This window comes from Lactuca virosa, chromosome 8 (assembly GCF_052849685.1).
Source record: "Lactuca virosa cultivar CGN04683 chromosome 8, Lactuca_virosa_CGN04683_v6, whole genome shotgun sequence".
In the NCBI taxonomy this organism is placed as follows: domain Eukaryota; kingdom Viridiplantae; phylum Streptophyta; class Magnoliopsida; order Asterales; family Asteraceae; genus Lactuca; species Lactuca virosa.
Window position 1 is genome coordinate 123,861,113 of NC_136433.1, and position 13,680 is coordinate 123,874,792.

At 36.5% G+C, this 13,680-nt stretch overlaps 1 protein-coding gene across 1 annotated transcript; it reads left to right on the forward strand.

The window, feature by feature from the left end:
* Positions 1 to 7,941: 7,941 nt before the first annotated feature.
* On the forward strand, positions 7,942 to 9,332 carry LOC145128911 (ubiquitin-ribosomal protein eL40 fusion protein). The gene is made up of 5 exons (XM_079063685.1): positions 7,942 to 8,091; positions 8,179 to 8,265; positions 8,750 to 8,852; positions 8,977 to 9,043; positions 9,155 to 9,332. The coding sequence occupies exons 1-5, from the start codon at positions 7,989 to 7,991 to the stop codon at positions 9,179 to 9,181; spliced, it is 387 nt and encodes a 128-aa protein (XP_078919811.1). The 5' UTR covers positions 7,942 to 7,988; the 3' UTR covers positions 9,182 to 9,332.
* The last annotated feature ends 4,348 nt before the right edge of the window (positions 9,333 to 13,680 follow it).

The window sequence follows — 13,680 nt, forward strand, 5'->3', positions numbered from 1 at the left end:
ATATATATATATATGTGTGTGTGTGTGTGCCGAAAATGGTCCCCAAAATATCATTAATACCCCAATTTAACCATTTCCAAAATATTATGGTTAACAACTTGTTTAAACAAATTTTGAAACAAAACCTTATGGTTCTTGATATAACAAATTATGATTTATATTTCATAAACATATTAGTTTTTGTTTCTAACATCTACTTTGTGATGTATAGTTCAAAACCTTGAGACTTGCTAAAAATCTTGAGTTCTTGAACCAATACATAGAGTTCATAACTTTAAGCACATAAATCATAACATACATGCATAAACAAGCAATTATACTAAAATTTCACAAGACCCTTGACTTGTATCCTCCCCTAAAACCATGAAAAACATCAAAAGAGGGGTATGAAGCTCACCTTGGTTTGATTTGGTGGGTGGTTTTGGAGAGGTGATGAAAAGTTCAAGTCCTAACACTTGAAGAGTTTTGATAACCTCTTTTAACCTTGGAACATCCTAAGAATATTAACACATATCTTTATGTGTAAATATGATGAACTTAAACAAGATAATATATAGAATCACCAGCTAAAACTTGAAATACTTACTAGGATCTAGAGACTGCTTTGAGGAATTAAAGTTTGAAGCTTGAACACGTTGAGAGCATTTTATGAGTTCACGGAATATAAAAATGAGTTTGTGAAAGGAAATGAAGGGGTTTACGCTCTAACATATGGGGATAAGAATTTGATGAGATGTTTTCTTGGTTTACTATTGGGTATTGCATGAATTATTGAGATTTGTATTGGAAATAGCCACCTACAACTAATAAGCACCGTAAACGCATTTGAGTTGAGAGGAGTTTATGGTCTAAAAGCATCCTAGGTTTGAGTTCACGGTCATATTGCCTTCTAGGATTGAGTTTACGCCAACTAGGTGGTCCACCAAAGGAGTTTACGCCCTAGATTCTTCCTTGGATGGTGTTCACGGCCAAATATAGTTCACTAAATGTAGTTTACGGCCAAAGCTTGACTTCTTAACGGTGTTCACGGCCATGAAAGCTTCTTAGTGAAGTGTTCATGGTCTTAGGCTATCCGGAGTGGGTGTAAATCCACGCGTGAGTTTCCTATGTGGCACACCAACTCACCGGTGAACACCGCCCCGTGTACCGATGGTTTGGGTGTGGAGTGATGTCTGGTGGATGAGAAGACGGATGAAGACGGGCCTTTTGATTGGTGCATTCATTTTCCCTCACATTTTCTCTCCTTCTCTCTCCTCCTTTTTGGCCCTTCACTACCAACCCACCGGTGAACACCATTTCCACAACCTAGTGGGTTGGTTGTGGAATGGTAAAATACCTACGTGGCGCTGAGTTGGCTGGTGGTTTGATTGTGACCACTCCCTACAGCCTTAGATGACTTTTTTCAGTGCATTCACGTTTTGGATGATTCTCATATATTTTAATATGTTTCTTGTGCTTAGGAAGCTCAAATGATAGCCTTACAATTCAAGCATTTAAGGTTGCAACATAACACAAGTTCTTATATCGTATCTAGTGATTCTTAATCAAATCCATTCATCTAGTTTTGCCTTGATAAACTTGTTTACTTTCAGGAGGTTAACTTGTATGTGACTTTCAAAGTGTATACTTCTATCTACATGCACTTATGCTCTCAAGGTTTTCAAGGTTCTTATTGTAACAGGGTTACAATTTAGACCCTGCCTGGTCCTAATATTTCAGGTTGTCACACGAACCATCACCGGACCTTAGCCATTGATCTGCACCACCATCGCCATCACATCCACAACCACGACCAGAAACACCCTTTCGATGGCAAAGATTGAGGTGATTTACTCCATTGACATAGAGGCAGTTACTCCCGAAACACAACAACCAAATGGTGGAAGACGAAGTCTGGATGGGATTAAGAGGTGTTTGTGTAATTACTAGATTAACCGGTGATGGTTGAATTACAACTGAGATGTTAGAAAGAGAGGGTGGAGGAGATGTTACAAATCTCGATTTACCGGAAAAGCCCCACATTCAAGAACCAAACTCATGTTCTTCTTCACAGATCAAGGTGGTGGTGCCATTGGGCTGTGGGAGTCCATTTGTCTTTTTGTTGAAGTTTGGGGAGGGATACATCGAGAGAGAGAGAGAGAGAGAGAGAGAGAGAGAGAGAGAGATTAGGGTGGTGGTGGTAATTTCTTTTTCCTTTTTCTTTTAATTGAAATAATAATAAATAAAATAAAAGAAATTAAAAAAGAAATATGTAAGGGTATATTGGTCATTTTAAGTGAGGTATGGACCAAAACTACACAAAAATGCCAACCATAGGGACCAAAACCACACAAAGTATCCGAAATTGGACCACTGATGCACAACCAAACTTTTTTGGACCAAAACCACAAAATTTTGACAACTACAGGGACCAATTTTGCAATTTTGTCTTGTGTTTTTGTTACATGTTCCTATTACATGTACAAAAACCATTATGTCCTTATTCATTTCTTTTTATATAATTTATTATTTACCAATTATTAGAGTAAATTACATGAATGGTCCTAGTGGTTTGGGGTAACCTGCACGTTTGGTCCTTAACTTTTTTTTTTTTTTAACTCGGAGGGTCCTCAATATGTGTTTTTGTTGCGTAATTGGTCCCTACAGGACATAAAAAGACAATTTGACCTTAATAATATATTTTTTTAAATTTCTTTATTTATTGTTTATTATTAATAATTTATTAAATGTTAATAGGCCCACTTTATTTTTGTGAATTCACCTTCTTCCTTCCAATACCTGACACCACACACCGATCGCGTCTGCGAACGCATTCTCCGGCTATAGCTTCGGCCATCGGAAACACTCCACCCACCAGAAAATACACAAAGAATATTTGGTTCAAACCTAGCCACCAGGTCCAGGAAAAGCACAAAGAAATCTAATCCATAAAACCCCACAAATCAAAAATCAATAACCATTCTTTCCTCCGTGACCTCACATGCTCATCCAAACCTTCTTCACTCTCTTTCGCCTCCTCTGTCGCTAGCCATCACAAACCCCCTTCTTACTGTTTCTCTTTCTAACTTCATCTTCTTCATTCCACCACCCCGATAACTACTACCAATACAACCCTCAAAATCATATCAGTACAAACCTCAATATCAAAATCAAAACAAACCTAATATATGAAATTCAAACCTCAAAATAAAAAAAAAAAACAGTTCAAAAATACATATTATATACCAAATGATTCATATCCTAATATCTGAAATTTAATTTTGCAAGTTGAATCACCAACCTAATGAAGAAATGAATCACAAATCATAAACCAAATGCTTCAGATCATAATATTCCTATATCAAGAATGGTAAGGAAAGAAGTGAAAGGGAAACAAATGGATTAGAGGTCGACGGTTCATGGGGCAGCATCTGAGCGATGGTGGTGGAAATCTAACATCACCAACGCTGGTCCATAGGTCAACGGTGGTCCAAAGTCGAGCAGCAGTGGTGGTTCCCTCTTCTCACTGCAGAGTTGTGATGTAGAGATTGAGCAGCGGTGTGGAGCCCTAAGCAACGGTCTTCGACGACGGAGATCTCCGACGTCAGGTATCATCCCTTCTTCTCGATCAAGGGTGAAGAAGGCAGTGATGTTAATCGATGAAATGTTGTTAGGCTTTCCGACGAGAGGAATTGATGTCCGACATGATATGGTAAGGAGGCGGTGGGGAGTTTTCAGCAAAGATAATGGAGGGGAGAGCTTTCCGACAAAGGTGATAGCAGATGAATTGGTCGATGTCTCGATGATGATTAAGAAAACTAGAGATACGATGGGGGATCGAGGAGGGTGAAGGTAAGGGGTGGGAATGGGACCCACTTTATTTAATAAATAATTTTAATAGATAAATAACAAATAAGAAATAAAGAAATAAAAAATGAATAAGAAGGGTAATTTAGTCTTTTTATGTCTGGTATGGACTCACCTACAACAAAAATATATAGTAGGGACCTTTCGAGTTAAAAAAATAAATTAGGGACCGAATGTGCAAATTACCCTAAACCACAGGGACCATCCGTGTAATTTACTCAATCAATTATTTATAAAATAAAAGTAAAAAATAATAATGCTCCCAAAGGATCCAAACCTCTACCTTTACCTTCGTCATAGTTAAATAACCCCCACCATCCTAAACTCTCGATCTCCTTCTTCCTTTCATTGTCTCTTCTTTAAAGTCCATTTGTAGAACCTTGCATCCATCGTTTCCACCTGCACCTTCTCCATCTTCACTTCTTCCTCACCACCGACTACCTCTATCTTTCATCTTCACCGGCGAGCTGCATGCCCCTCAAATCTCTTTTCCATTCTCCTGTGAAACCCAACATGACCATCGACACCTAAACTTCCTTCCATGGAATCCACCCGCGTTGGCGTTCGCTATCTCTTTATCCTCTCTCTCTCTCTCTCTCTCTCTTGCTTTGAGTTTTTGAAATCGTTCTACTCAGATTCTAGATTTAATTTCATCAGGTTTGATTTTCTGGTGTTCATCAAGATTTGGAAATCAAACTTAGGGTTTCTTGTTTATAGGGGTTTCAATTTTCAGATAGGTTTTTTGATTTGGAATAAAGAACACACGTAATCCTTTACGCCTTGTTCCCGAGTTCTACTTAAGGAGAGAAATGGGAGGATATGGAGGGAAAGTGAGGGGTGTCGAAGGAACATCGTGTTCCCGAGTTTCATTAATGGAAGGAAAGTGAGGGGAGGGGAAGAATTTTGGAGTCATATTTTCCTTCGAAAATTTCCTCCTAAATTGGGCAGATTTGGGAAGAAAGTGAGAGGATTGAAAATTTTAAGTTTTATTTTCTTTTTCCTCCTAACTCGGGAACACAAAAACTTAAAATTTTCCTTTCATTTCCTTCGAACTTGGGAACACGGAATAATGAATATTTTCCTTCACCTCCCTTTCTTTCTGTCAAAATTTTCCTTCATTTTCCTTTAATGAATTTACAAAAAAACTCGGGAACAAGGCGTTAGAGGTTAGTTTGTTCGTCGATTTTTGTTGGCTGTGTTGTCATCAACCTCGATAAACCTACATCTACAATTTAGGGTTTGTTTGTTCTTCGAGTAACAGGTTGATTTGATTTTCAGATTTTTATTTGGATTTGATGACAATGATTAGCGGTGGTGGTTGTTAGAGGTGTACATAGGTATCAGTGATTGGTGGTGGCGATTGTTGGAGGTGGATAGGGGTATCGGTAGTTAGTGGTTGTTCGAATCTTTGATTAAGGAAGGGTATGTTGTTTGTGATATTGGTTGGAGGTAGAGACCGATGATATTAGTCTGGCCGGCGACCGATGGGTGATGTGGACTAGTGTTGTTGTTTGTGCCCGGTGATGGATTAATTGTTCAAGGTTGAAGATGGTTGAAAGGGTGAAGAGGAAGACTTGAGAGGATGGGTCATATCTTATGAATTAACAAGATTTTTAATAAAAAAATAACAAATAAACAATAAACAAATTAAAAAATAAATAAAGGAGGGTAATTTAGTCATTTTATGCCGTTGAGGGATCCATCGTGCAACATAAATACATCTTAAGGACTGCCGGAGTTAACAAAAAAATAATTAGGGACCAAACGTGTAAATTACCCTAAACCACATGGACCATTCACGTAATTTACTCTAGAATATATTTGTTTCACGGATTAAAAAGAAAGATTAATATATAATAAGATGAAAATTATCAAAAACTATTTATTCAAACTAATAAGTAATTTTAAATCTTTTATATCCAAACATTTTAAAATGCTTACGTAATAACCTAATCTCCCTATACCAATAAAAAAGTAGTTATTTTGCCAAGTGTCGTCTTATTAGGTCTCATAATTAATATCATGCCACTTGTCAACATATTGATTCTCCATTTCAAATTTGAAAATTGAAATTTTTCACTCTAATTACATTAAATTAATAACATTAGAATAAAAAATAAAATAAAATTAATACATATTATAAGGTGATATAATTTCACGTATTTACTTGAATCAACGATTATAATTTTATATAACTAAAAATATATCTCTTAATTAATAATTTATTTAAAATAATTAATTAATAATTTTAAGTTTTTACTATGAAAGTTTAATTAATTTTGTAACCGTGGTTCCCACAGGTTATAAACCAGTAAATTAAGGCTGGAGGGAGTGATGCTATAAAAGTTACACTCCCTTCACTGTCACGTAGACGCCACCTCATCCTTTACCACAAAAGTGTGATTTCATACCACACCCAAGGAGCGGTGCCACACTTGTTTTTTTTTTTAATAAATAAAAATTTTCATTGGTTGTGTTTCAAAGGTAAGAAAGTTATCAAATCACAATCACCCAAGGAGTGCTCCCTTCCAAGGCCGCAGTGCACTCCCTACCGCACCCTTACCGTGGTGGGGGGGGGGGGGTAGTGTTCCTGCACACGTGGCACCAAAGTGCGACAGTGGCCGCACCCCACTCCCTCTGGTAGGGATGGGATTTAGAACCGGAAAACCGGACCGAAACCGTTAGAACCGGAATATGTAGAACCGGTCCGGGTCTCGAGTTTAAAGAATGATTTTATCCGGGTTCCGGGTCCTTCGGGTCTGGGTAAACCGGGTTTAATAACCGGAACCGATTTTAGGGGCCAGAACCGGTTTCTATGAAAAGTTTAAAACATGCATATCTCATTCGTTTGAAGTCGGATTGACATGAAGTTTTTTCCAGAGTTCATTTTATAGTTTGTACATGATTTTAGACTATAATTTTGTCAATTTTAAGTTAATATTCATTGATTTACAGCCCCTCAAATTCGGGATATCAAAGCTGGACATTTTATGTTTTTTAGATATTTTTTTTGTATTATGTGAATTTTTAAAACGTGCATATTTAATTCGTTTAAAGTCAGAATAGCATGCAGTTTTTTCCAAAGTGTAGTCTAGAGTTTGTACATGATTTTAGGATATAATTTTGTCATTTTTGGTTTCATATTTATTGACTTACAGTTCCCCAAAGTCGGAATATCAATGCTGTGAATTTTCCGTTTTTCACCTTTGTTTTTATATTTTGTGAAATTTTAAAAATGCATATCTAATTCGTTTGAAGTCGGATTATCATGAGGTTTTTTGCAACGTGTAGTTTAGAGTTTTTACATAATTTTAAACTATAATTTAGTCATTTTGGTTTCATATTCATTGATTTACAGTCTTCCAAAGTCGTGATAGCAATGCTGTGAATTTTCTGTTTTTCAGCTTTATTTTTATATTTTGTGAAATTTTAAAAATGCGTATCTAATTCGTTTGAAGTCGAATTATCATGAGTTTTTTTTGCAACGTGTAGTTTAGAGTTTATACATAATTTTAGACTATAATTTTGAATTTTTTGGTTTAATATTCAATGACTTACAGTCCCCCGAAGTTGGGATATCAAAGTTTAAAATTTTCAAAGTTCAACCACTAAGTAATTACCCAAAAATTCCGGATTTTCCGGTTCAAGACCCACTTTACCCGGTTCCACCCGACCCACTTTAATGTTTCCGGGTTTTCCGGTTCTAGATCCACTTTACTTGGTACCTTATCCGGAACCGAACCGGAACCGGTTACTATATACCGATCCTACAAAATTCCATTAACCGGTTCTGGGTATTCCGGGTCCAGGTCTACCTGTCCGGGTTTGGACCCACTCTCATCCCTACCCTCTGGTCTAATAAGTCCCTTAAATAAACAATTCCAAACGTGCCTAAATATTTTATATAGATAGATAATTCTATAAGATAAATTTCATTATATTATGGTAAATTATAATCGACTGATATTTAATTTTTATGAAGAAATTATTCACAGCATTTATTGGAGAAAAAAAATGTGGATAAAAAAAAAAAGACCAGTGGGCCTAGAATAACCCAACTCAGTACCCTAATCGCGAAACATGAATATAAAGTCCATCATGTGCTCGAATCTTCATCAGCGTCGCCACCGAGAGAGAGAAAGATGCAGATCTTCGTGAAAACCCTAACCGGGAAAACCATAACCCTCGAGGTTGAGAGCAGTGACACCATCGACAATGTAAAGGCAAAGATTCAGGACAAGGAAGGTATGGTGTTTGCCGATATATTTAATTTGAACTTGAGGATTGAGATCATCTATAAGAAAAGCGCGATTAAATGATTTTGTATCGTAGGTATTCCACCGGATCAGCAGAGGTTGATCTTTGCCGGAAAGCAACTTGAAGATGGCCGAACTCTTGCTGATTACAACATCCAGAAAGGTTTTACTCTTTTCTGCTCATTGAAGTTAACACTTTATGTCGATTTGATGAATTAGACCTTAATTGATAACGTATAACAGAATGACTGTTTAGAAGCATGGTATGTGTTCCTCTTTTTTAAATCCTATTAAAAATAACATTGCGGTATTTAGCCGATGATGAGTTCATTTGATATTTTAATGTAACTGTCCAAATTTAGCCGATGATGAGTTAGTTCATTTGATATTAGTAATAGATCAAGTATGATGATCCCACTATATTTTTTTGTTGGTATTGATTTCCTTGAGCTTAGGTGTTCAAATTAGTTTCATCACCAAGAGTTGCCCTTTGAATTTTCATTGTATTTTCATTGCTAGCATTGTGTATAGAAACAATACTAGAAACAATACTAGAATTGCATAAGAGCTACCACATTAACAAATTTAGATTGAATGTTATTAAATTATACCACATTTTAAAATGCAATCTTGAAATGTGTGTACAGAGTCCACCCTTCATTTGGTGTTGAGGCTAAGGGGAGGAATCATTGAGCCCTCTTTGATGGCATTGGCAAGGAAATACAATCAAGACAAGACCATTTGTCGCAAGTGAGTTGTACATCAAAAACCTATATCCATTTTTATACTATTTTTTCCATTCCTTACTTTGCGTTTAATTTTTTGTTATAAGATTTATTGATCACAATGTATGGGCTTAATGGTTTCCTTTTAGGTGTTATGCTCGCCTGCACCCAAGGGCTGTGAACTGCAGGAAGAAGAAGTGTGGCCACAGCAACCAGGTATTAATTAAGAATCCCTTCAAAAAATTTCTTTTGTTAAAATGCTTTTATGTGATGTATTTTATGTATGTTTATTATTTTTTTTCTTTTTTCTTTTTTGTGTGGTTGCAGCTAAGGCCAAAGAAGAAGATTAAGTAGACTTTTGTATGTGTTGGAAGAGGAACATTTTGGTTAATTCTAGAAGGCTGCGTTTATTTTTTAGTAATTTTCGTTGTTAACAATATAAAGTAAACTTTATGGGTTGTTTGTCAAATTCAAAGAAGCAGTATGAAATTTATGTTCCTTCAAATTTTTTTGTATTCTTAAAATTTAGTCATTTTTTGAAATAACCATAAAAAAGTCATAATTAGTGACCATAAAATCGTACATTAAGGCAACCAAGTTTGCAAAGTTTTCCTTGTGATTTTGAAGTGCCATTTAGAGTTGGTGATTTATTTGCGATATCCATTTAATTATTGAAGTATTTTAAAGTGCGTAATTGGCAATTTGTAAAGTTCACAAAAATGCTGTCTTTTTAATGCCACTTTACAAACCGTTTTTCCTCAAAAATACTCGGACGGTTTCCTTTCCCAAACCAATATGATCAACCAAGGTACTAGGTATACCATATTCCACACACATCGACATAGTTTTTGGGTTATGTAGAAGCAAGTTCTAAGATCAATTTCATCGTTGTTGATGTTGATGGTGTCAAATACATGTGTGCGAATCCAACGACTTCTTGCATACTCATTTGTGGCAGGAGTTTTAAAAAGTCCTTCCCTTCCTCCTCATAGCCTTACGAAATAGTCTATGGTGGCTATATCTCTAATTTTAAGTTAGCAAAAACTAATTAGTTTATTTATTTATATTAAAAGTTAATTATTATTTTTTTAAGTATATCTAGATATATCATGAATATTTAATCCAATCATTATTTTGCGATTGTGGATGTTTTACGAAAATGATGGAACAACGGACAACATGTAAAATCATCGTGCAACAATCATTAGAGTTTACTTCACTATTGGAGGCAACTGAAAACTCAAGGCTTTCCAATAAATCGAAAAAATTGTTGGGCACAATCATTTTGGCGAGGATATGTTTCATGTAGAGAACAACAAATGACGCGAGGTTTAATAACAAAAGACGTAATCCGACAATGATATTCGATTTGGTTACTTCTCATGGGCGAAATCTAAGACGAAACTTAGGTCATGCTTGTTTACCTCTTATTGTCTCTTAATAAGAGGCAACTTTAAATCTGACCGATTCAGAGCATTTGTTTACTTCTTATTTCGACATTTGAATTTGAAAGGCACATACGAGCGAATAAGACTTTGGAGGGAGTCTGAATGGAAAAAGGACACACTTGCATAGTAGGCCTTTATGCACAAACTTCTCATTCACCTTCAATTGACTCCACCACTTCATCTTCATTTGAACAAATCACACCGGTTTCTCCTTGCACCACCACCGACCCTATAATCCTTCATTTTATGGTCGTCGGTGTCTCCTGACCTCCTTCACATCGTCGGCATCTCCTAACCACAACCTCCTCATTCCATACATCCTCTTAATTTTTTTTTCTCTCTCTCTCTCAATCAAGCTGTGATGAATTGTTGTTTAATTTTGGATTAAAGCTCAGATTCACTCTCTTGGTATTTTGAAGGTTCGAAGTATGCTATATAGTTGCAGTTTAGTCTGTCCATACCAGAAACAAGGATCTAGTTGACTTTTTTATGTAAGATAGTATTATATGCAAGTAGGGGTACATACTTGTACAATGAAGGTTCTTCTAGAAAAAACTTGGTATTTAAGCATGTCTGTTGTATACATCATTAGTTTGAGATACAAATACGAAGTAAAATTTTAATCCCACGAGGTTCAACGCAATGAAATTTTACGGATGGATCAACTTTTGATTGTGACAAGTTTAAGTCAAGTATGTCTTGATTCAATCAAGGTTACACAAAGCATAGATGATGAAAACATCACTGAAATTTCCTGCACCATAACAACCAAAGATGATTGTGACCAAAATCAACAAAAAAGCGTTTCAACAAGGTAATATAACAAAACAAAAAGTGTTTTCATTGAAGAAAGAGGAGGACACATACAACCAGAAATTCAAAAAATTCATGAAGTTCATTAGGCAAACTTACCAAAAATCGAACTGTAGCATCCCAAAAACCATGATAAATTTTTTCATTTTTATATAAAACATTTCCACAAAAACCACAAGATATAAACCTTTGTTTTCAAATCAAATCCATAGAATCAGAGTATCAAAAATCTCTCAAAACATAAATCAACAGGAGGATGTGTATGATCACGCCTTTGCATTTCTCCAATCATCTGATGTAACTGAAACCACTGAAATCAACAACTATTAACCAAAGCTTAGTGAGTTCCCCCAAAATACCCCGCACATAACACGTATACAATGCATGCACACAAGGCCTACAACACGAGGCTGGACCGCCACCTGTGCCTTCAACAACAAGCTGGACCGCTCCCGAGCCTATAACATAAGCTAGACCGCTCCCTTGGGCTCACAGTATCAACTGGACCACCCGAGTATCTTGGCCTTCAGCACAAAGCAGGACCGCATCAGCACAACCACATTATGTCGACATATGCAAACAATAATCAATAACCAGCAAATACAGTTAATCATATAGGTCTACCAATCTAATAGATCACTACAACATAACATCATCCTATACATAATGATACATAACACAATCTAGTGGGTCGGTATTGGTGCCTTCGACCCACGAGTACTCAGAATGCATTTCTAAAATGAAAGACTTAGGAAAGACAAGATATATTCTTGGAATGTAAAATCAATAGAGATAGATAAACTAAATGTTAAAAGTTTTATATATTTATGCATATATGAACAACATCTTGAAAGAGATCAAGACACAAAATTCCTTTGGAGGAATCTGACATTGTTACATGACACTAAGTTTTAAGCTAGCCTCAAAAGGACCTAGCTCCTAGATTTGAACTAGCTGAAATGATTTATATTCGATTTGCTTGGCAAATGAATCCATCATTTGTGCCATATTATGCATAAGACCTGGTATATGATCATGCTATGAGCATATCATAAGATACCAATTAGGTACATGGTTAAGTCACCAGATGAATATAAGAACATTCTAAAAGTACTTTAGAAGAACTAAGAGAATGTATGAAACAATTAGTTTAGAATAAAATCTTCATGTGAAGAACTACATAAGATTCTGATTTCTAAGCAAATATAGATAATTATATCTTATAATTGGAGTGTGACTTCATTGTGGGATGAAGTTGAAATCTACTACAAAATAAGAATTCACTACTTTAGAAGTTGAAATCTAAATATGAGTGGATGAATGAGTTCATTAAAAAACTATGTTGATTTCTGCTATTCAAGGATCACATATAAATCTTCGTGACTTCGAGAGTATACTTAATCGAGCTAAGTGACTCTATGTGTAACACCCAAAAATTCAAGCAAATTTAAAACTTTTTAAACACCCAAAAACCATTAGTTATCACAAACTTGTTTTCAAAATGTATAATATCAGAGTATCCCAGAAACATAGTCATAAAAAGTGAGGAGCTGTACGATCACGCCTTTGCCTTGCCACGATACACTGATGCACCTGAAACAATAAACTGAAACTGTAAGCCCGAAAGCTTAGTGAGTTACCCCCAAAATACCGATACACATACAATCCACATAACCATGTCTGCAACATCATAACATAACAAACTGAACAGAACATCACGTAACGGGTCCACATCTTTACAGACTGGAATACCCCTGGGCCCACAGTGTGAGTCTGGAATGCCTACCTGGCCCTCAACTCACATCCGGATTGCCACCGAGCCCTCAGTACGAGTCTGGAATGCCTACCGGGCCCTCAGCTCGTATCTGGAACGCTCCCAAGCCCTCAGTATGAGTCTGGAATGCCTACCGGGCCCTCAGCTCATATCTGGAATACTATGGGGTTTGTTGGCTACCGCACGGAGCAGTACAACCTCAACCCATCCCACTTAACATGTCGACATGTAACAGATAAATGCACATACAGGTAATCAATCAGTATCACAGGTAGTCCTACAGACCTACCCTCTAGCATATCAAACTAGCATGCGTAACCAACTCATACTCAACATAATACAACTACTAGGATATCATATCCAATGGGCCGGCCTTGGTGCCTTAGACCCCTTAGTATAGTGAGGATAACTCACCTGACACTGCTGAAGTCCCGCAGGTAAAGCTCCCGCTGCTGGTTGACGGATTCCCAAACTGTCCACATCAAACAATACCCAATTAATAATTGGGTTCCAAGCCCAAGGTCTAACTCACACTAAAAAAGCCTAAAAGTCAAATCATGGGCCAAAGCCCAACATATGGCCCAATTTTCCAAATTGGGCCCAGACCTCTACATGGTCTTTCCTTAAGGCCCATCTACTTATTTTGGTCCGTTAACTTGTTCTTGGACAACCCATTAATAATCACCAAAGCCCACTAAGAAGGCCCAACTCAAGGCCCATGTGAAATTAGGGTTTCACATAAAATCACAATTAGGGTTAAGTGTTTCTCACTTAACCCACGAAGGACTTAATCCACTAAGGACTTAATCAATTAAGCC

Excerpts from the sequence above, each read along its gene's own strand:
- LOC145128911 (XM_079063685.1), top strand. The coding sequence starts at position 7,989 with ATGCAGATCTTCGTGAAAACCCTAACCGGGAAAACCATAACCCTCGAG. Across the intron at positions 8,092-8,178 it reads AAAGATTCAGGACAAGGAAG|GTATTCCACCGGATCAGCAG; the intron begins GTATGGTGTTTG and ends TTTGTATCGTAG. Across the intron at positions 9,044-9,154 it reads AGTGTGGCCACAGCAACCAG|CTAAGGCCAAAGAAGAAGAT; the intron begins GTATTAATTAAG and ends GTGTGGTTGCAG.